General features: G+C 33.9%; 1 protein-coding gene across 3 annotated transcripts in view; it reads right to left on the bottom strand.

Annotated features, from left to right (window-relative positions):
* Nucleotides 1-8,875: 8,875 nt before the first annotated feature.
* SCN2A (sodium voltage-gated channel alpha subunit 2) overlaps nucleotides 8,876-22,862 on the bottom strand; it is a 164,915-nt gene continuing 150,928 nt past the window's right edge. For all 3 annotated transcript variants that reach the window (XM_025404934.1, XM_025404933.1, XM_025404932.1), the window contains exons 24-27: nucleotides 20,353-20,490; nucleotides 19,887-19,991; nucleotides 14,171-14,441; nucleotides 8,876-12,555 (exon numbers count right to left, since the gene is read on the bottom strand). In XM_025404934.1, the coding sequence (XP_025260719.1) occupies nucleotides 11,360-12,555; nucleotides 14,171-14,441; nucleotides 19,887-19,991; nucleotides 20,353-20,490 (1,710 nt within the window). In that variant the 3' untranslated portion in view covers nucleotides 8,876-11,359. The remainder of the gene's footprint in view (nucleotides 12,556-14,170; nucleotides 14,442-19,886; nucleotides 19,992-20,352; nucleotides 20,491-22,862) is intronic.

Raw genomic sequence — 22,862 nt, 5'->3', positions numbered from 1 at the left:
CTCCGGGGCTCGAGCAATCCTCCTGCCACAGCCTCCCAGGTAGCTGGAACCACAGGCCCCTACCACCAAGACTGGCTAATTTTTGTAGAGATGGGGTTTTGCCATGATGCTCAGGCTTGTCTGGAACTCTTGCGCTCAGGCAATCCTCCCTATTTGCCCTTCCAAAAGTGCTAGGATTACAGGTGTGAACCACTGCGCCCAGTCGAATCTACTTTTTATCTCTATTGATTTGCTCATTCTGAGTATATAAGAGTAACCACATAATATGTGACTTTTTGTGTATAGCTTTTTACACCTGTCATAATGGTTTTGAGATTCATCCAAATTGTAGCATGTATCAGTACTTCATTTCTTTTATGATTGAATAATAAGTCATTATATGTGTATACCACAATTGTTTATTCAACAATTGATGGTCTCTTGGTTGTTTCCATCTTTTTTTCTATTATGAGCAATGTTGTTATAAACATTTGTGTACAGGATTATATTAGACATATGTTTCCATTTTTCTTGAGTGTATACCTAGCAGAATTCCTGGGTCATAAGATAATTCTGTGTTTAACTTTTTGAGGAACTGCCAAAAAAGGGCAATCAGGTACATCAAAATATGGTTTTCTAAAATATTGGTAAGTTTGTCAAAAGGTGCTGGTTAGTATTGAAAAAAATGACAATAGTTATTAAAAACAACTATGGTTCTTTCTATGCCAATTCTTTATATAAAGCCTTTCTAGAAATGGGAATGGGGTGATAATCCCTCTTAACATCCTAAAGATTGGCTCCAATAGTATGCTATAAGATTTATCAAGTTAAAAATATATGTGCATGTATTTATCTATATTAAGGGAGTGTTTGAGTTGCCTGCTATTGCATTTTGCTTTTCTGGTAAATTTCTCTCCTTTTCTTGAATCCTTTGCATCATGAAGACCATGAAGCCTTTTCTTTCAAAGAACAGAAATTCAGATAAAAATTATATCAACAATAGAAAAACGTCACTCGTCTTCTAATTTGATATTTATAAATCCATAGTAATGTCAGATTTTTGCGTATTAAGATCCAGAGTTCAGAGAATTGAACAAAGTGTGGATCCCAGAATACAAAGAATAGTATATTATGTAAAGAAAATTCCTGCTTCAAAAGGAAGGAAAGTAACTGTTGCTAGCCATTGGAAAGTAAGAGGAAAAAAGTAAGAGTAAAGGATTATGTATGAGCGATCTGATTTTCCTCCCTCACAATTAAAACTAGAACTGGGGGTGGCGTTGGTGGTAGACATTAAAAGACAGAAACATTTAAGGGACTCACAAGCAGAGGGAACACTCTGCCCTTTCCAGAACATAGACCATGAAAATTGCAAGATGTTGAGGAATGACCTACATTTAGCATAAACCTGGAGTGCCTTGGTTCCACGTACAGGTACAGGAGGAGGCTAAGAGCATGGCTACAATGCCACATGGTCTGCACCTGGCACAAAAGAGGATTCAGAATTTCTTTGGAGCTATGGCATGGGGAGGGGTAGAAAGCAGGGTTTGAAACTGCTTAAAAGACCAGTGGACCAGAGACATCTGGAAGCAACATTTAGAGAAGGGATTTCCATCAAGAGACCACAGGGCCTCTGTTTCTGATCATTTTGCCTGTAGCCAGGAAATGATTTCTGTTCATGGCAGAGCAAATAAATGTTGTCAAGCAGAGTTCACAGATCTTTATAAGTCAAATCCTCCTTTAAACCTTTTGTTTGGTTCTTATGGATTTTCTCATTAATTAATGAGTTAAATGAAATCTTTGACATGTGTTCATGCTTTCATTGTCATGAGAATTATGGTTTTAGGGCTTTTTTTGAAATTATTCTTTTTACAGAAGACAATATCACCTCAAAATGCTAAAATAGAAAAAGTATATTGGAACTCATATCTGGTGAAAATATCCTTCAAAAGTGAAAATTTAAAAAATATTGGGGGACAAATTCAACTTGAGAGAGTCAGTAAGAGCAGACCCATAGTAAAGGAAATATTAAAATGAAATTTTTACAGGCAGAAGGGAAATAATCCATAGATAGGTAGAAAATATAAGAAAGAATAAAACACTGAATATTTTGGGAAAACTAAGTGATATAGTTTGACTCCGTATCCCAACCCAAATTTCATCTTGAATTGCAAATCCCGTGTTCAAGGGAGGGACCTGGTGGGAGGTGACTGGGTCATGGGGGTGGTTCCCCCATGCTGTTCTAGTGATAGTGAGTGAGTTCTCACAAGAGCTGATGGTTTTGAAGTGTGGCACTTCCTCACACTCTCTTCCTCTCCTGCTGCCATATAAGGTGTGCCTTGCTTCCCTTTCATCTTCTGCCATGATTGTAAGTTTCCTGAGGCCTCCCTACCCACTGGGAACTGTGAGTCAATTAAACCTCTTTCTGGTTGGGCATGGTGGCTCACACCTGTAATCCCAGCACTTTGGGAGGCTGAGGTGGGCAGATCACTTGAGATCAGGAGTTCAAGGCCAGCATGGGCAACATAGTGAAATCCCATCTTTACTAAAAATACAAAAATTAGCTGGGTGTGGTGGTGGGAGCCTGTAGTTCCAGCTGCTTGAGAGGCTGAGGCAGTAGAAACACTTGAGTCGGAGGCAGAGTTTGCAGTGAGCTGAGACTGGACCACTGCACTCCAGCCTGGGCAAAGGGCAAGACTCCGTCTGAAAAAAACAAACAACAGCAGCAAAAACTTCTTTCCTTTATAATTACCCAGTCTCAGGTAGTATCTTTATAGCAGTGTGAAAACATACTAATGCACTAAGTAGAAGTTGATTTCATAAAAGTAATGATAATGTCTTCCAGAGTTTAGACTACATGTAAAATGAAAATACGTAATAATAGTACAAAAGATGAAGTGGGGGAAATAGAATGAAAGTGTTCTCATGTCCTAGCAATGTCCAGAAAGTAGCGAAATACTAATTCATTTTGGAATTTAATAAGTTAATGTGGCAATTGCTTGGGTAACTATAAACAATATAGTAACACAATGTATAAAATTGAATTATACAAATAATCCAAAAGGAGTCATAAAATTTAAATCCAAATGTGAAATATGTGTGTGTGTGAGTGTAGTGTGTGTGTGTGTGTCTGTGAAAGATTGTCAGACTGGATATAAAATACAATTCATGAATATTCAATATTGAATAGCAGGTTACAGAAACATTTAAAGTAAAACAATGAAAGAAGATGTACCATGCAACCACCAAGCCAGGCAAAGCCACTGTAGGTATAATAACAATCAGACAAAATGAATTTAGGGCAATCTTACTAGAAATTAACAGGACTAGTCCATAATGACAGTAGGGTCAATCTACTGGAAAAAAAAATGTAGCAATTTTAAATTTTAGGTACCTAATAAATATCAAATAACTAAATAAAAATTAAACTATATGGCAAAAGTTAACAGAACTAAAATAAATAAAACAAATTTATAATCATATTGGAAAATTTTTACACACCTCTTCTGGTAAAGGATAGTAAAACAGCCAAAAGAAATGAAGATTTCTTTCAACTTCATGAATAAAATGTATAGAATTTTGTACTTAACAACTGAAATGTACTTTATTTTCAACTACACATGAAATATAAGCCACATTTTATACATGCTGAGCTACAAGGCATCTTCAACCAAAAGTTAAATATTACGATTATACAAAGTATATTATCTATATTATCTGAATGTAGGGAAATTAAATTAGAAATCAAAATAAATACATCTAGAAACTTTTTCAAGTATTTGGAAGTGAAGCAGTTCTAAGTTTCTAGTAAGATTTTTAAAAATCAAAATAGAGATGAGAAAATATGTTAAACTGAATGTTATGAAAATAAAATATACCAAAATTTAGGGTATGCTATTACAGCCCTGCTTAGAGAGAAATTTATAGTCTTAAGTACTTTTATGAGAAAAAGAACAAAGGTTGAAATCAATGAATGAAATAGAGATTTTCAGAATTTAGAAAACAATTGTAAATTGAAACTAAAGAAATAAAAGAAAGAAAATTATAAACATAAAAACAAATAAAAAATAGAAAAGAACATACAATACAGAATATTTTAAAAGGCAAAAGTTGGTTCCTTAAAAGACTAAATAAATAAAAAAGAGAAATCACAGAATACCAATAACAGGAATCAAAAGGAGTCACCATTAAAGATCCTATAGAGTTTTAAAAAACAGTATCATCATAAACAATTTTATGTGAATAAACTTGAAATGTTATCAAGTTACAGAAAGTGAAACAAGAAGAAACAACAAATCTGAATGGTCCTCTATCAGAGAAAATAATACATAATTAAGAACTTGTACATAAAAACAATTCATGCTCAGATTTTACTAAATAATTATCCAAAGAATTAAGAAAAATATTAACACCAGTCTTACTTATTCTCTACCAGAGAACAAGAACAAGAAAAATCCTTTGCCAGCTTGTTTTAAGAGGTTAGCATAATGATGATTTCAAAACCGAACAAGCACATTAAAGTAAAAAGATTACATACCAAACTCTTTCACAAACATAGATACAGGAATATAAAACAAAATATTAGAAAATCGAAGCAATGTATGAAATTGATAATTCACATGACCAAATTTGATTAAATTCCAGGAGCATAGTTAGAATTAATATACTAAAATCTATCGCTGTGTACCACAATATCAAAATACAAAAGAAAAATAATATATGATTTTCTAAATAAGATGCAGAAAACCAATAAAATTTTGCATTAATTAATGTCTTTTAGAAACTTTTAGAAAATTAAGAACTAAAAGAGTCCACTTTAAGATGATAATGATATCTATTTTTTAAAAATCTATACCAATTGGCGTTTTTAATAGTTAATTATTAAAACCTTCCTTACTCATATTAGAAACAAAACAAAGCTTACCATTATCACCTCACCTTCTCAATGTTACAAGTAATGTTCAGCCCGTGCAGGGAGGAAAGAAAAGGAAAATGATAGTAGTAGGGATGGACAGAGCAGAAGTAATTAAAATACAAAGCAGAAGAACTATAGAGAAAATCAACAAACCAAAATTGAATTTTAAAAATATATTCATAAAATTGAAGGACTCCTATATGGGCTAATCAAGGAAAAGAGATGACTAACAAATTTTCAGAATCAGAAATTAAAGAAAATGATTAGAGATGTCACAGATATTAAAAGCATAATAAGGGAATAATATGAACAATATAGACAGCAAATTCAAATAACAATAACTTAGATGAATGAATTCTTAGAAAAATGCAATTTGTCAAACTAAAAAAAAAAAAAAAAATCTTAGTCATCCTACATACCTGTTTAGGAAATTGATATCTTTAATTAAAAACTTTCCCACAGAGAAGACTCAGGTTTCCGATGGCTTCACTTTGAGTTCCATCAATATTTAAGGGAGGAATAATCTCTCTTACTCTCTTTTAAGAATAAATGCCTCCCAACTTGTTTTATGAAGCCAGGATTATTTCGATACCAAAACCTGACAAATTATCCAGAGAGACCACTAAAAGATAAAAAAGGAATGTTAAGAGATATGGAGAAAAGATTTAGACATTGAACCTATATTCTTAAGGAGTTCCAGATAGAATAAAAAAATATGGAATGAGAAAATATTTGTAGTGTTAAAAACTGATCATTTCCTTGGAATTTTCTGAATTAAAAATATTAATATGTGAATCCTCAACTTACATTAGCATAAATTATGAGTCAGATTAATGAAAATAATTTCATAGATGCATAGAAATAAAAAACAAAAGTATTATAATTAAATGTTTATATAAATATTTTAATATAAATATTGTAATTTTGCATAAATATTTATACATATTTTTACTTATATTTTTATATAAATATATGTTATATATTTATATTTATTATATTTATATATTATATATAATAATATATAAATTATATTTATATATTATTGTATATAAATATAAAAATATTTATATTTAATATAAATATATTTATATATAAATATATAATACATAATTATATATCTTAATATAAGTTGATATATAAATAAAATAATTACAATTAAAAATGTGGCCAAAATCAAGCCATTTTCAGAAAAAGAAAAACGGGGTCATTTTGCTGCTAACAGATCTTACAGAATTCCTAAAGGATACATTTCAAAAAAGAAATAGAATACAAAATGAAAAAGTTGGCAAAAGAAACAAATTTGAGGGAAAAAATTACTATAATTAGTATGTAAGTCTAAATAAGCACTGCCTACAAATTCATGTAATAATACTCTTCAATTTGTTTTATCTCAGATTAAGGTAGAGTTAAGATACTAGACAAAAATAACATGTTAGAGGAGAGCAATTATATGTCGTCAGTCTAGGAAAATTCATTTTTTCAGATGAGGGTACAAATATTGATTACAGTTCACCTTAATTATGCATGTTAAAGTTTAAGAGTAATCACTTATAAAAGAGAAAAAAGAAGAAAGGAAGGAAAGGAGGGAGGGATGGATGGAAGGAGATGATGTGTAACTTTCCACCAGAGATGGGGGAAAGAAAAATAGAAAACACAAAGCAAAAGAGGACCAGAAGGAAGAGGAGAAAAAAAGGAAAATCCTCAAAAAGTAGAAAGTGTGAAATAAAGTGATAAGAATAAAATTAGATATATCTGTAAATATAAAAAAAGTAAGTTGATTACAATAGGCTATTAGCAGGAAGTGTCACATTGGATGACTTAAAAATCTAGTTTTATTCTTTTCCTTAATAAAATCTATCTACTATACCAAGAGATAAGAACCCATTTAAAGAACTGGGAAAATGAGATCGCTGTAAAATACTAGCAAAAAATGAGCAGCGTACCTTATTACTACCAGGCCTTTTTACTACCAGATTCAGCAGGTACACATGTATCATATTTCACTGCTCCTTCTACTGCTCAGGAGTAATCACTCCTTTTGGCCACGTAATCAATTCCAAACTCTAGCATGGCTTTCCAGGTTCTTCACCTCTGGTTATAGTCTTTCTTTGGATAGTTATAGTCCTCTTTGATCTCTTAGCTGCTATTGCAAAGCTGATATATGGTAGACACTCGAATATATATTTAGTTTAGGTGAAAGAAAGTAACATTATTCCTTGACCCAAGGAATCATTGTAACATTTACTTGTATAATGTCCTCTTCACTTTTTTCACAAGTACCTTTTCTTTAAAAAAAATGAGAGGGGCAGGTGCAATGGCTCATGCCTGTAATTTCAGCATTTTGGAAAGCTGCAGCAGGATTGCTTGAGTCTAGAAATTTGAGACCAACCAGGAAACATGGGGAAACCCTGTCTCTACAAAAAATTCAAAAAAAATGAGTTGGGTGTGGGGGCACATGCCTGTAGTCCCAGACACTCGGGAGGCTGACATGGGAAGATCACTTGAGTCCAGAAGGTTAAGGCTGCAGTGAGCCATGATCACACCACTGTTCTCCAGCCTGGGTGACAGAGCAAGTCCTTATCTCAAAAAAATAAAAAATAAATAAGAGAAGAAATATGTTTATATTTTAGATCTAACATATTGACAGCTAAGCAACATTTCTTCCTCCTTCTCTCACCATTGCTGCAGGTATCCACACCAGACTTTTTTCAGAATTATAACTTATGAAACATCCCATTTCTTACACTCCCCTCCTTTCTCCTACTTTCCTCTATCATTCCCTCTCCTCCTTTCTCCTCTTTCTTTACTTCCCCTCACCTCTTTTGTCTCCTCCCTTTTCTTTGTAAATAGGTCTGTATTACACAGAGTTCAGGAAAACAAGGGATTGTGTGAGATGCCCCAAGAATAGAGAAGATGAGAAGGAGAATCTTTCCTGTCTAGATCTGTGAGTTGTTAATGACAAACTGAATGTATGCTTTATGACTGGCCACCGTGAGCTGCCTTCTATTGGTCCAGATTAAAGGTTCTCATGCAACAAGGCAGGTAGCATTCACTGGAGGGAGCTATTTTATAAATGTTTACTGTTTCCTAGACCATCCCATATTCATTCCACCCAGTATACACTAGGGATAGTTAAGGTGCCATATGGGGTGTCTGTGTGTGCATGTGGTACCTGAAAACAGTCTCCCTAAACTATTCTAATAGAATTCCCTTTATACCAACTACAGCCCTAAAGAAGAACCTCTATTATAATTAGATCAATGTCAATCCCTCAATCTGTAAGATAAATACTCCAAAACCCATCCTCTTAGGAACTTTATTTTGTACATGGTAAGTTATGTAATGAAGGACAGTTTGCACTTTCCGGATAATATGTTTTTCCTTTAGGGCAAAGGAGACCCGAATTTGCTAGTTCTTAGTCCTTAGTATGAATCAGCATCAACGATGAGCCTTCAAAAAATTAAATGTTTAAGTCTCACCCAAAGATATGAGTTCAATTGGTCTGGTCTTGGCCCATGCACTGGCTTTTTTTTTTTTTTTTTTTTTTATTTTGCTTCTCGGGTAATTCTAATATGCATTCAGAATCGAGAAACGTTTCCCAAACTGTTCACAATTAAACGAGAAAGTCAAATCTGTGCCATTTGGGAATTTTGTTTATATATTATGAAAAGTTGCAGTCTAAGCCTTCTTAGAATTTTTGTAAAGAAAATTGTAAAAATAAATACGCAGATACTATGTGCACTTTACAGAGTGACAGCAAATTTTAGGGATCTAAGTCTAAGTGGTCTGTAGACTGTAATAAACAAGACATTTGGTAAATAGAAAAGAAACAAGGAGAATATCCTAAATGAAAAATACTGAAAATCCAAGGAAAGGATAGAAGGATATAAAGAAAAGTAGATCAAGAATACATAAGGAAGAAAATGAAATGGAAAAGTGAAAAAAAGAACAATAGGTGGACAGGAAGGAGAAAAGATGCACAACTTAAAGTGTTAGTCAATTTTTTATTAATTTTTGTAACTTTCCACTACTCTACCTAATGCCATATCTAGGTTTTTGGCCAATATTAAAGTAGTTATCCAATACACTCTTCTTAATTAACTTCCATTCCATGAAAAAATTGAAAGATGAATTATCATAATTAACGTGTGTTCTTTACATTTGTTTTTCAGATAGATTATTTTTACATGATAGAAATTTACCTTTAAATGGCATTTCAAAGATAGAAACAAAGACAACAAATAAATACAAAAACAAAAGCGAAACCTTTATTCTTTTGGCTTGATTGTAATGTGGTTTACCGTTCTTTATGGTAACAGCATTTTCCTGCATGCATTTCACCAACACACTACAAGTCAATAGCTTTAGTATAGAGAATCTACATTTATTGTTGCTTGTGAAACACAAAGTATTTTGCTGTAACTGGTAATATAACTTCACTACCTGGTTTTGTGGGGGGGAAAAAAAGCTGGGATCCCATATTATATCTGATACAGTTCTAGTGCCATATGGGTCAATAAGATCTATCTGTGTCAACAAACATTGGAAAAGACTGATGATTACTGAATAAAAAGACTAGGTGGAAACATTGGATTCAAGCAATGCCAAGAATATCAGCTGATTTTTTTCTTTAAGCCTCTTTCAATGATAAGGCATTACTATTGAAAGCAAATAAACATTGAACTCAGTTTGAGATTTGTTTCACATTGAAACGTGTGCAAGTTTACAGTACTAATAAAAAAGCAGAAACCTACACTGCATCCTAGTCCTTGCTTCTTATTTTGTGAAGTGCTTCAATTTAAAAGTGCTAGGAACAGAAACTAACAATAGTGACTGTGACATCCACCTGAAGATACTTTTAATTTCTCATTTTATGTACAAAAGGCTGAAAAATAAAATAAAATGAACTTTTTACAGTATTTATATTTCCTTAGAAAACTCTAACCATATATTTTAAACAGATTTAAGCAGCTTGCAACGTGTTTGTACAGTCGGGCTTTTCATCATAGAGTGTTCAATTAAGGTTGGAAGAATAAAAAGCAAGAAGCTCTTCCTTGTTTGCTGCAACCTATTGCTTAATGACATGAAGAATGAGGTCTTGGTAGAACAATTTGCTTCACTTTACCACTGACATATGGCTTCCCATATTAGACTTCTGAACAGTGGAAGGAATAAGATACAGCAGCATAGGCAAGATAAACATGCAGCAGTGACAGCTTCAAACTATAATGGAACCAATTACATCATATTACCTGTTGAAAGCTTGCAAACTATACTTACTGTGGTACATATTTGATGCAATAAGTAGTGTGCTTAAATCATCATTTTCGTTTGCTCAAACATGCACCACTGGGTAAAATTACTATTTACAAAGCAGACTTTTATTTTTTAAATTGACATATACTATGTCAACCTTACCAAGAGCAGAAGATGGCTAAACAATACTGCAGGATAAAGCAGAATCAACTTTATAAAGTGGTGGTGGGGATGTTTTTTGGTCAATTCAGGTTTCTTAGAAAGGACTGATAGGATATTTTTATTTTATGCCAAAGGACACTTATCAAAAATGTGATAGTCATGCTGCCGGGACTGTGAATGACAATGTAATGGTATGTGTACATCTCTGTGTGTGTGTGTGTGTATACATATATATGTATATACACGCACATATACATATATACATATATACATGTACATTTAATGGATTATGTAAAAATAAAGCAACTCTTTAATGCTTGTGATTCTATGGAACATTTACAGGCACATTAAATTTTTTCTGGATGAGACACCTTAAAAATACGAATAGCTATTTAAGCACCTCAAAAATCTAAAAACATCCTGAAACAAGAAGTAAAGTCTTTCCTTTTGTGATGTGATTTTTTTTCATGTGTGAATGAGAATTGCAGCATGCCTCCATTTAAAATATATCCAGTTATACAATGCAATAGAGAAATGTAGAATTCCCTCCCTTTAATCCCTCTCCCCAAACACAAACCCATTTACAAAAATAGTCACATATAATAGTAAACAACCTGTGAATTAAAAAGAAAAGTGATAAATTCACAGCACACGTTTTGTAAAAATATGGCAGGTGTGGCAGTTAAAACATAAACAGTGGTGACAATTACTATTATCAAGTGTCACATGTTGAATTTACATAAAAATTTAACTTCCCTCCCCCCTTTAAATTGGTTCCTATCGTCTGAGTAGCCATTACGCCTCTGCTCTTCAGCAGTGTCAGCTGGTTGTGAAAATAGAAACCTCCTGTCGATACTACTTCTCCAGTTTACTGAGTTCCAGTTTGCTGACCAGAGGTCTCTGTCTTGTTATAGGCACTGACCTTAAGTATACATTTGTAAAAACAGTCAGTTTGGCATAGACCTCCTGTGGGAGTCCTGTAGACACAAACACATCACCATCACGGGCTGTAAACAATTGATCACAAAATGGAATATTCTTGGTTTCTTTTTACTTTTTACTTTCCCTGATATCTTTCCCTTTGTCTTCCTTTTCTGATTTGTCTTTTTCAAATTTTTCTTTTTCTGGTTTGGTCACACTATCATACGAGGGTGGAGATGTGGTGGAAGGCGTCATATCGGTTTTCTCTGGAGTTGAATTCTCATTCAGTTTATCAATGAGAGTATCTTCTTTGATAGGTGTTCCGTCACATTCTTTGCCTTTGTCTTTCTTGTATATACTTGATACCTTTTTAACTTTTTGCTTCAAGAGGTAGCGTCTGTAAGCCCTCTGGATAATAATAGCAGACACCTCCTCTTGTTTGCGTTTCAACGTGGTGGTAATGGGCTCATAAGAGACTTTGGAGGGGTTTGATGCCATGAATCGCTCTTCCATCTGTATTCGAAGGGCATCCATCTCTCCACTCTCACCCAAAACACGCTTTGTAAAAGCAAATAAGATGTCAAGGCAGTGGATCCGGTCACCGCTGACCATGGGCAGATCCATGGCAATGAGCTGGACTTTGTTGGGTTTTGCTATGAGAAGAGGAGGATCCAGGGCATCTGCAAAATCAGAGAGCTTGGCAAACTCTATAAACTGGGTCGCATCGGGATCAAACTTCTCCCAAACCTCATAGAACATCTCAAAGTCATCCTCACTCAAGGGCTCTGCGCTTTCTTCAGTAGCAACACTGAAGTTCTCCAGGATGACCGCGATGTACATGTTCACCACAACCAGGAAGGATATGATGATGTAACTGACAAAAAAGAAAATCCCAACAGATGGGTTCCCACAATCTCCCTTAACTGAGCTTCCAGGGTGATCTTTTTCAGGGTCACAGTCTGGAGGTCCACTATTAAGAATAGGCGCTAGCAATCCATCCCAACCAGCAGAGGTTGTAATTTGAAACAGGCAGATCATGCTGTTGCCAAAGGTCTCAAAGTTGAACATGTCATCGATCCCAACTTCCCTCTTAACATAGGCAAAGTTGGACATCCCAAAGATGGCGTAGATGAACATGACCAGGAAGAGCAGGAGGCCAATGTTAAATAATGCAGGAAGGGACATCATCAAAGCAAAGAGCAGCGTGCGGATCCCCTTTGCTCCTTTGATCAGACGTAGGATTCGGCCAATTCTGGCAAGACGGATCACTCGGAACAGGGTAGGGGACACAAAATACTTTTCTATCAGTTCAGCCAGAAACATTCCTGTAGAAAATCAACAAATAACAAAAATAATGTTATACTTAATAGTAGCAAATGAAAGTTTACATAATTACGTTAGTTTTACAAAATGTGAACAGGACAGTTAGGTACATGTATGTATGCAAATAATCTGCAATATTTCTTCAGCAAAATGAAACTGGTATGTTTTGTGTTATAACATTGACATCTTTTAAGTGAAGATAACAAGGGTCATTTTTCCTAGTTCAAGGAAAGCATCTATCAAAAAAATGACTCAACCCTGGAAGGTCTAAAGACATCATGAAGCATACAACGGCCAAGTACAGAAATTAATTTATATGTCCAAAATACTAGTTCTAGTATTTGCATAAGAACTAAAGGCATATGATTTTGGATCAGGAATATGAGAGTTCTTAACTTTCAGAGATGGCTGTGATCCTGTTTTATTTGGGAGTAGGCAGTGTGATGTACAGAAGAAAACATAGACTTTGGAGACAGATATACTTGGGACTGAATCCTGGCACTTGCTTTTAGGCATCAGTAAATGGTGATAATATCAACTTTTTCTTGTGGTCACACTGACCATTTACTGAGTCTTTTCTTCATGCTGGGCACAGTGCTAAGTGCATGTATATATATACATAATCTGATTTAATCCTCACAACAACATTTTACAGAAAAATTCCTTGCAAAACCAGGAATTGGAGAGCTGAGGTGACTTCTCTTAGGTCATTGAGCAGGTGTGTAAATAGGGAAGCTCCAGGGCAGATGTCAAATCTTACCTCCTCATGCTACCTCATAGCACTTATGTGAGAATCAGATGCAATGGAACATTGTTACAATGTTCTATTCTACTAAAGAAAGTACTTTAAAGAGTGCTATATGATTTTCCCCTCCATGTGAATGTTCTCTTTCCCCATATAGGGAGAACAGTCTCTTAAATCTTCTTATATTTACTTCCAGTACCTCATTTAGTATCTTATACATAAACACTATATATATATATTTTTCCAATAAGCCTTTTGCACTCCTAGCACTTAATATATGTATGTATTCTAACATTAATGTATCATTGATGTTAACAAATCTGTTTTGGATTTTCAGACAAAATATCTGCTTCCAAAAAGAAATACTGCAAACTACAGAAAACTGCACCCAAAGATAACATGAAACTTATATATGTGTAATTATATATATAACTGCACATACACAATATTCCAATTATTTAAGAGGTCATATTTATCAATTATGTGACCACTTCAAATGATTTATGTATATATGTGTGTGGAATGATTGTTTATTCAAAGTAGTAACTATCAATACCACAGGAGTATGACCAGGTACAAGAGTATTCTGCCAAAGTTGCAGTTATTGTCTTCCGAGATGAGAATGAATGAGAATATATGAAAATATTAAATGAGAATAATTGAAAGCTGAAAATACAAATTCATTTTATTCCACTCATCATTTCAAGTATGGCATGCAATTAGAGAAATGGCAAACTAAAGAAATGGACTATTCGATTTTTATTTGGGAGTTTGGGATGAATGAGAAATATTAGTGAAAAACACCTCTAAAGTTTTAAAACACACATTTTTACTACTATATTTCTTAATTGACTAAAAGCACCTCTTCTTACCTACAATGGAGAGAATGACCACCACAAAATCAAAAATATTCCATCCAATAGTGAAATAGTAGTAACGAAGAGAGATCAGTTTCAGCACACATTCTCCAGTGAACAGAACAATAAACACCAGATTAATCCAGTACAGAATGTTTGTCATTTCTTGACTCTGGTCATCGGTTTCCACCATCATGGTGACCATGTTAAGGCAGATGAGGATCATGATGCTGATATCAAAGACTTGTTTGGTTACAAAATCAAAGACCATTCCTTGGAATTTGTTCTGGAACAAATAATATGTAAAAGTTCCATTAGAAACTTTTAAAAAATTGAATTCAATTCCTCTGATTTTAAGAAAGCAACATAAAATTGTTGCTTTTATAAAAACACACCTTTAATTCTCACAACATTTTAGAAAAAAAAAAAATTCCTTGCAAAACCAGTGATTGGAGAGATGAGGTAACTTGCCTTAGGTAAGTAGTGTATGTAGGGAAGCTCCAGGTTAGAACTCAAATTTTCTCTCTCTCTCTTTTTTTTTTTTTTTTTTTGAGATGGAGTCTGGCTCTGTCACACAGGCTGGAATGCAGTGCAGTGGCATGATCTTGGCTCACTGCAACCTCCGCCTCCTGGGTTCGAGTGATACTCCTGCCTCAGCCTCCTGAGTAGCTGGGATTACAGGTACACCCCACCACGCCCGGCTACTTTTTGTAATTTTAGTAGAGATGGGATTTCACCATGTTGGTCAGGCTGGTCTCAAACTCCTGACCTCATGATCTGCCCACCTCGATCTCCCAAAGTGCTGGAATTACAGGCATGAGCCACCATGCCCGGTCTCAAATCTTATCTCTTGATGCTACTGTATAGTACTTATGTGAGGATCAATTGCAATGGAACATTTTACAATGTTCTATTCTATTAAAGGAAGTAGTGTATTTTATTTTTGTTGTATACTTGGAAGAAAATTTTGTATATTGTATATTCAGCTCTATTCAAATGTATTTGTTTTATTTATACTAACAATGATACCAGGTTTTATAAACTCACCTATTATGTTCTCAGTGCACAGAACACTATCATGTTATGATGGACAGTTAGTAAATATTTGTCATATAATAAAATTTTTCATGCCATGTGTTGGGAGGGTATTAATTTCACTTTAAATAACCAATAAATAAATACTTCTCTAAGTTTTCCTCTCTCTTTTTAAATTTTTCATCTGGTTTCTGACTTTATGTTCTCCCACTAAAGCTACAGTATCTTAAATTTCATCTTAAAGTTCAGCTGAGATGCCTTAAAAATTATTATTCAAGAGAAAAAGCTTCAGTGGAAAAAAATAGTGCAATCTGACTAAGTTCTGTATTTTATTTAATGGTATTATACCAAAGTTAATTACTTAGTTGTGAGAACTGATCTATGGTTGCATAAGATGTTAAGAGGACACTGTGTCTATATTCATTAGAGTATGCATTATGGGTAACTCTTCCATAAGAATAAAATTGTCTTTTTAAAAGTCACAATGAAAATATTCAACCTTTGCCCTAGTCTATTTGGACCTTATTTCCAAGTACTAACTGCCTTATGTCTTGCTTATGAAATTAAGTCCCCAAACTGTAAAACAGTTCTGATCATTGGTTTCTGCATTGTTCCATTTTGCACGTATCTGCTTTGTTTCTCAGGTAATCTAGGGATCCGGTCTTGACTTACCCCTGTTGGGCTGCCTTACTTTACCTTTTCAACTAGAATGACTAATACTCTGCTACATATACACTTAATGGCTTGCTTTCCCAGATCCTGACACTTTTAGTGGCCTGGATTCTACATCCTAGTGTTCTGCCCTCTTTCTATAGGGAGGCTTCCATTACTTCCAATGGCGATTTTTGGACATCAAACACTACTTGTTCTGTTTTGTTTTGCTCTTTCCTCTGAATGCGTATTTGGCCTGCTCAACTAGATTTCTATTACTGCAGCTGGATCTCTCCTCTCAGGGCCTCTTTCAACCTAATGAATGTGTGTAGTTTTAGTTCAAATCTTTCCTTATTAATTCTTAATTTACTGTAGTTTACCTTTCCAAGTCTGGTATGTTCCCCTTACTTCCACCCTCTGATATTTCCTACCTACCACTCTTAGAAGCTTATGAAGGTTCTACTGTATCATTTTACATAGTTTATCTGTCTACTACTCTGTCTAAAACAGATGTCCCCCACCCCTTCTCTGTCTCATGAATTCTAACTCAGTTTTGAGTGTAAAGCACTTAGTGCTCTCAGAAAACTGAGTTTTTTCATTGATCATAAAATGTATGGCATTGTATTGCAAATGGTTTGCTCTTATTCAATTTTAGTTTTCTTTCTCTTCCACTTGTTTCGAGGCCCCTCAAAAGCAGAGCAGTGCCATTTTTCTCTCAGATATGCCTCCTAGAGTATAGTAAGTTAAAAATATATTAAAAGCAGAAATTAGTTCTTAATTTTAATATCACCATGACCAATAAAAAGCTCCTTAGATTCCCTACTCATAGAGTTGTCCAATGGGACAGACACTCAATGTACAACTGCAATCCCAAGTCTCTGTGTTCTGTTCTCCCGTTTAAATCCTAGGGTGTCAAATATGTTGGAACAAGATGGATAATTCTGAAGATCTTACTCACCAAAAATTTATGTTCTCTAACTTCATCTTGGCTCTTCACATTTAACAATTAGCAATCGTTTGTCCTTCATTTTCTCCAAAGATAATTCCAAACTTCTCACAAATTTCCACTCTCTTGCCCTCTATTTTTACTTTTTTTTTTTTGAGAACATTAAATTTAAACAGTTTAAATAAACTCCTCTATTTCCCTTTGCATTTCATATTATCTTAATTTCCACGTTCTTTTCATATATTACTCCAAATTCATTAGAGGACTCAGCTCCTTTTTCTTTCTAAACCTACCCTAGACCACTATGTTCTTGTCCCACATCTTGTGCATTTTTATGCCATAATTATTCCCTCTCTCTTCGATCTTTTCCTCTCTAAAATTCCTTTTGCTTTGCTTTGAACCTAATCTCTCAATCTTAAGAAACCTTTATTTTGCTACTTCTTCTAAATATTCATCATTTATTTCCCTTCCTCCTTCCTCTCACTCTCTTACTCTGCCTTGGTTGCCAAATTCTGCAAACTAGTATCTCCAGTTTTCTCACCACTCATGTCCCTTCTTCCTTTCCTGCATGGCACCAGTATTCATCCAGTTGTGCAAAGCAGAAACACACCAGTCATTCTTGTTGGTTCCTTCTTTAGTTCCCATATTCAATTAATAGACAAACTTTTAAATGTCACTCTGGTGATAGCTCACAAATCCATCCACTTTTATTAATCTCCACATCACTATGGTTCAGGCTACCTACCATCTCTGAAATAGCTCCAAAACAAGTCTACAATGTATTTACACAGCCTGTATGAAGCTGATTGAGTGATCAATACAAAGCCCAGACTGACTGGGTCCATTTTAATGGTTTCTTACTGCTCTTAGGATGAAAACAATTCTTGAACATGGCCTCCAAGGCCCAGAAAAGTTTGGGCTTATCCTGACCTCTTTATTCTCAATGTGTCCCAAATGAACCTTGACTTTCTGCACTCCAATCTCACCAGTCCTCCTACATAAGGACCTTCACATATTCCTTCCCCTTCTACAGGGCTCTTCTCATCCCACTCTGGCTATTGATGCTTTCTATTCTTTTTCCATCCTCAGCTAGTGTATTATATTAACAAAGCCTTCCCTAAACTTCCTTGATTAATCGGTACCCTCCCTATAATCAGTTCTCACAGCTGAATGTATCCCTTTTTTCCTGGGATGTTTCCATTTTTTGGCATGACTATTTGATTACTATCTGTTGCATTAACTAGACTCCAAACTGTTCAATATTTAAGTTCAAATGCTTGGCATACTACATAGTATATATTGTCAATGAAGAATATGTGGATTTTACCAGTTACTTCCTAAGTTGTCAAATTGTCACTGATAACATTCTGGCTGAATGTGTTGAACTTTTTCCACGTACCCCTACCACTACCCAGGTAAATCCATGTCATTTGATGGAAGTAAACACAATCTCATTTCTTCATTGATTTATTTCTTCCTATATCTTGGTGAAGTATGCAAGGTCTTCTGAGAATTTTGTTTTATTCTCTATTCTAATTATTTTTCAAAAATGAATCTGTGCTTCAGAGCTCAACTGAATTTTGTTCTGACAATTCTAAAATCCTTTTCTCAGTCTGAACATTTCATAGGCTCTGACACTATTTTTCCCAATGCCTTCATATGACTTCAGTTTATGATAGTGGAACCAACAGTCTCACAAAACATCAACAGGTTTATGTTTTAGATTCTCTGTTATCTACATGTCCTCCCTCTTTTCCTGTGTTTCATCGGTGCTTCATCCCAATTGAGTCTTCTTATTGGCTAACTTCACTCCTGGAGTAGTTCTAGTCCTGTTGGTGTGACACAGATTATGGACTCATCTTCTTATATATAAGTGTTTATCTTCCTGTCTATGGCCCAGGGTTATTTTGCCTCTAACATTTTTCCACACCAGTCTCTAGGTTAAACTCTCTAAAATCTTTCTTTTCACATTACTAGGCTGTTCTCTTAACTATATTGCATTTGTGTTGCTTAATTAGCACAAATTTCTTCAGACTTGTATGGTAACCTTGACTCATTTAACTTGGAAAACCAAGGTTTACTACTCACTAATTCAAATGCATCACTATTCTCCGCTGATATATTTATCTATATGGCTATGAAGTATACATGTTCTCATATAGTAAATGTTCTCTGCGTCTCTCTCTATTCATTCAAATTGTATTATTTCCTAAAGACTAGGCTCAAATTGTACACCCTTTATGTTTGACCCAATATAGCTATCCATTTTCTTTGAGTTATTGGCCGGCTTACCAACTGAACACTTAATTATGGTCTGTTTTATATTGTCACCAATAAATTTATAGAGTCAAGATTTCTGAGAAACACTTCAGTGTTTTATACCATGTATATCTTGGGGAAGATGTTCTGAGACTTATATATCTGAGCTAGTCCTTCAGGAGTGATAGACAAACTTAGCGATTTTCCTGGCAGCAACTCCCTGCAGCAGCCAAACTGAACGAATAGTATCACTGGCAAATATACACCTGGAAGAGCCATAAAAAGCCCTTAAAAGAATGTTATCATCTCATTTAAGGGTGGGATAGTAGGAGAAAATATGAAGTTGGCCTTTTTTTGTTTAACCAGAAAAAAGCAAAACCTGTGGCCTGTTTCATTAATGATTCCATTCAATCTGCAGAGTTGAACAAAAACTGAGGCCAATCTGGGATGTACCAATTATTCTAATCCGTCTCCTCTGTACTCTGAGAACATTTAATATTTTTACATTATGTATGTATGTATGTATGTATTTTCTTTTTTATGTTATTAGAAGCTTCTTAATGGCATCAGCTTGTATGATACTACTGGCACTTAAGTATAGCAAATTTTATTCCTATGTATTTTATATGTTTACATATAAAATATGTTATGCCTTATATAATTTAAACATATTACTTATGTAAAATACATTTATTCAAGCTATTTAGACTAGCTAGTCACATGATTAAGGTAAAAAAACTGTGTTACAAAGCCACAAAAATAACTAGTTTCTAGAAATTCTGGGTGTGAAAAGGTTAGGTAACATAGCTTTAACAGGCAATGAAAATATACTATTCTTACAGCAGGTCGAGGTATGGGTTTTTGTGGTTTCTTTGAACCCAGTTTTTTCATTGCATTGTAGTATTTCTTCTGTTCTTCTGTCATAAAAATGTCTTGACCTCCAAAGTAAAGAAATGAAAGCAAAACTTGTTAAAATTGTGTTCTTTGCTGGCTATAAAATCCACCTTAGTAATCATGTGAAAATTGGCTCCCACATTTCATTCTATTGTTGCTAATATCTGTATTTATGGAGATGCCTTTATTCAATACATAAATTATGCCATATTAGTCATATTTCTAGACTAAAAATATCAAAAATACGCTATCTGAATTATTAATTTCTTTAAAGCTTATCCATTATCAAATATCCCAAAATAATTTCTGAATTTTATATTTGTTTTGGTGATTGCATTTTGGAGGCTAAAGGAAACAGTATGAAATATTTAGTTCATATTTCAGACCAAATATGAAGTTTTAATATACTTATCTTCTTTTTCTGTTGGTTGAAGTTGTCTATGATGACACCAATGAAAAGATTCAAGGTAAAGAATGAACCAAAAATAATAAAGATGACAAAATAAAGATACATGTACAGGTTGTCTTCATATTTGGGTTGCAATTCTACCTAAAAAATATGAAGAATTGTAACCATTATATCTAATACTTGTTTCATAAAAAGCACACCAGTAAGTTTTCAATTATCTAAGCATGTTTTAATCCCTGGAATGAAAAGAAACAAACATTAAACAGATTTTAAGAGCCTTCAAATCTCACATGCTTATTGAAGAGTTCTGCAAGACTATTCATTACCTGAGAAAATGAAATAACTCGTATAGAAGTCTGAAATATTATAGACAATTTCATCCAATAAATGCCCAGATTATGAATGCACTTTCCTTTGTAAGCAAAGTTCCCAACACCGCATGCAAATTAAAGATTTCCTCTTCTTACAAAAGAGATGTCAGCGTCACATTATTCTATGTCACAACTTTAAGATTTACTTTCTCTGCCTCAGTTTTCTCATCTGTGAAATGAAAATAATCAAACCTAAACCTCATAGTGTGGTTGTAAAGATTAACTATATTAACATATAATATGCTTAGAACAGTGGCAGTCAGTAGTAATTATTAAGTGTAAGGGTTTGGTATAATACATTTCTTTAGATAGGCAAGAATCATTGTATTATGTCTGCATGTAGGTATATAGGTTGATCTTTCCTTTCTGAAAATGAGACTATTCCTTTATCCTATTCAGTAGGGACAGTTTCTGTAACAATGATACTATCATTGTCTAGCCCACTTTTGATTAGAAAAATGTGTGATAGTAGGTTTGAGCTTTAGGTCTAATAGGTCTAATAGGACATTGTTCTAACCAACTCAGTTAACAAATCCCTGATGATGATAATAGATTGATAATAGATGCAAGTGATAACCCACTGTGTTATTAAATCAATTTAGAGGATTATGACCAGCATAATTTTTTTTTCTAATGAAATACAGCAAAATGGAAAATATCAGAAATAATGTAAAACTACTTATTCTTTGATGAGATTTTATTTGTGTATGTGAGTTTAGTTACCAGTGATGTAAAATTATATTTTTAAAATTCTTGAAAGACAATATACATATAGGAAAGTGCATAATACACAAATGCAAAATATAATACATTTTTATAAGTGAAATCCATAACCCAGGTCACTCCTACGACTGCAGAAACCCTTGGTGTATCCTTCTCAAACATAAACTCCATCACCCCTGCTAGAGGTAGTCATTATCCTGACTTTTATGATAATTATGTCCTGGTTTTTTCTTTTGAGTTAACACGTCAGTATGCATTTTTGAACAATAAGCTTAGTTTTGTCAACTTTGAACTTTATGTAAGTAGAATTATAGTATCTGTCTAGTTTCTTTAACTCAATGTTATATTTTTAAGGCTCATCCATGTGGTTGTATATAGCTGTATTCATTCATTTTCATCACTATATACTATTCAATTATTTGCCTATTTCTACTATTTTTTATTTGCTCCCAGTTTTTTCAAGTGAAAAAAAAATTATATTCATTTTTGTACATAGATTATCCTAAACATGTGCATAAGTTTCTTTAGGATACATTGTTCAAAGTAGAATTGCAGAATTAAAAAATATCTTTAACTTTCTCAAATAATGTGATCATACCCAACTGTTTTTAAAGGATTATTTGTCTATTTTTTTTCCTATCAGCATTGTATGAGTGTTCTTATTGCTGTTTATCCTTGGTAAAACTTCGTATTGTCAGACTTTTTAGTATCGCCAATCTGGTAGGTGTGTAGATAATGTTTTATTTTGGTTTAAATTTGCATTTCTCTGATGCAATTTACTAATTAAAGTAAGATCCAGCAACTTTTCATAAATATAGTGCTCAATTGACTTTCATTTTTCTAATATGCTTGTAATTCCAGGAGTTTTGCAGCAGAAAAGGTCTGCTAAGTTATTAAAGAAGAAACTGAAAAAGTGTCATGCCATACAAGCTATTGATAAGGAAGGTGGAGAGAGCTTTGAATTAATTAATCAAAAAGGTAAGAAACTACTGTGGAAAGTGGGTATGAGCCATTATTTGTGGTCAGGGTTCAAAAACTTGTTTTACCATTTAATGCATTAAGCTTCTTTGCTTCAGTGCTAAAATAGAGCTAGTATCCCCTATACAATAACATTGTTATTCAGGATTAAATGGGATAATGTGAGAAAGTCCTTGGCATAGTGAGTAGTGATAAACAACAAACTATTGTTACTATTCAGAAAAATCTCATAACTGGAATTCCTGATAGCACTTACAGAGGATACAATGCAGGGCTTTTCACGTTTTCTTGCTCCCTCTCTGTTTTTATGAAGTGGAAAAAACAAAAAACAAAACCAAACCTCGGGAATTCTTCACTCAGAAAGCTAGCTGCTGGTGCCAGGGAAATAGCATTTTGAGCTTTATTATCATGCTCTGGCATACCAGAAATCAATCTCTCTCT

This window comes from Theropithecus gelada, chromosome 12 (assembly GCF_003255815.1).
Source record: "Theropithecus gelada isolate Dixy chromosome 12, Tgel_1.0, whole genome shotgun sequence".
Taxonomy (NCBI): domain Eukaryota; kingdom Metazoa; phylum Chordata; class Mammalia; order Primates; family Cercopithecidae; genus Theropithecus; species Theropithecus gelada.
This window is presented reverse-complemented; position numbering and strand designations above follow the sequence as displayed.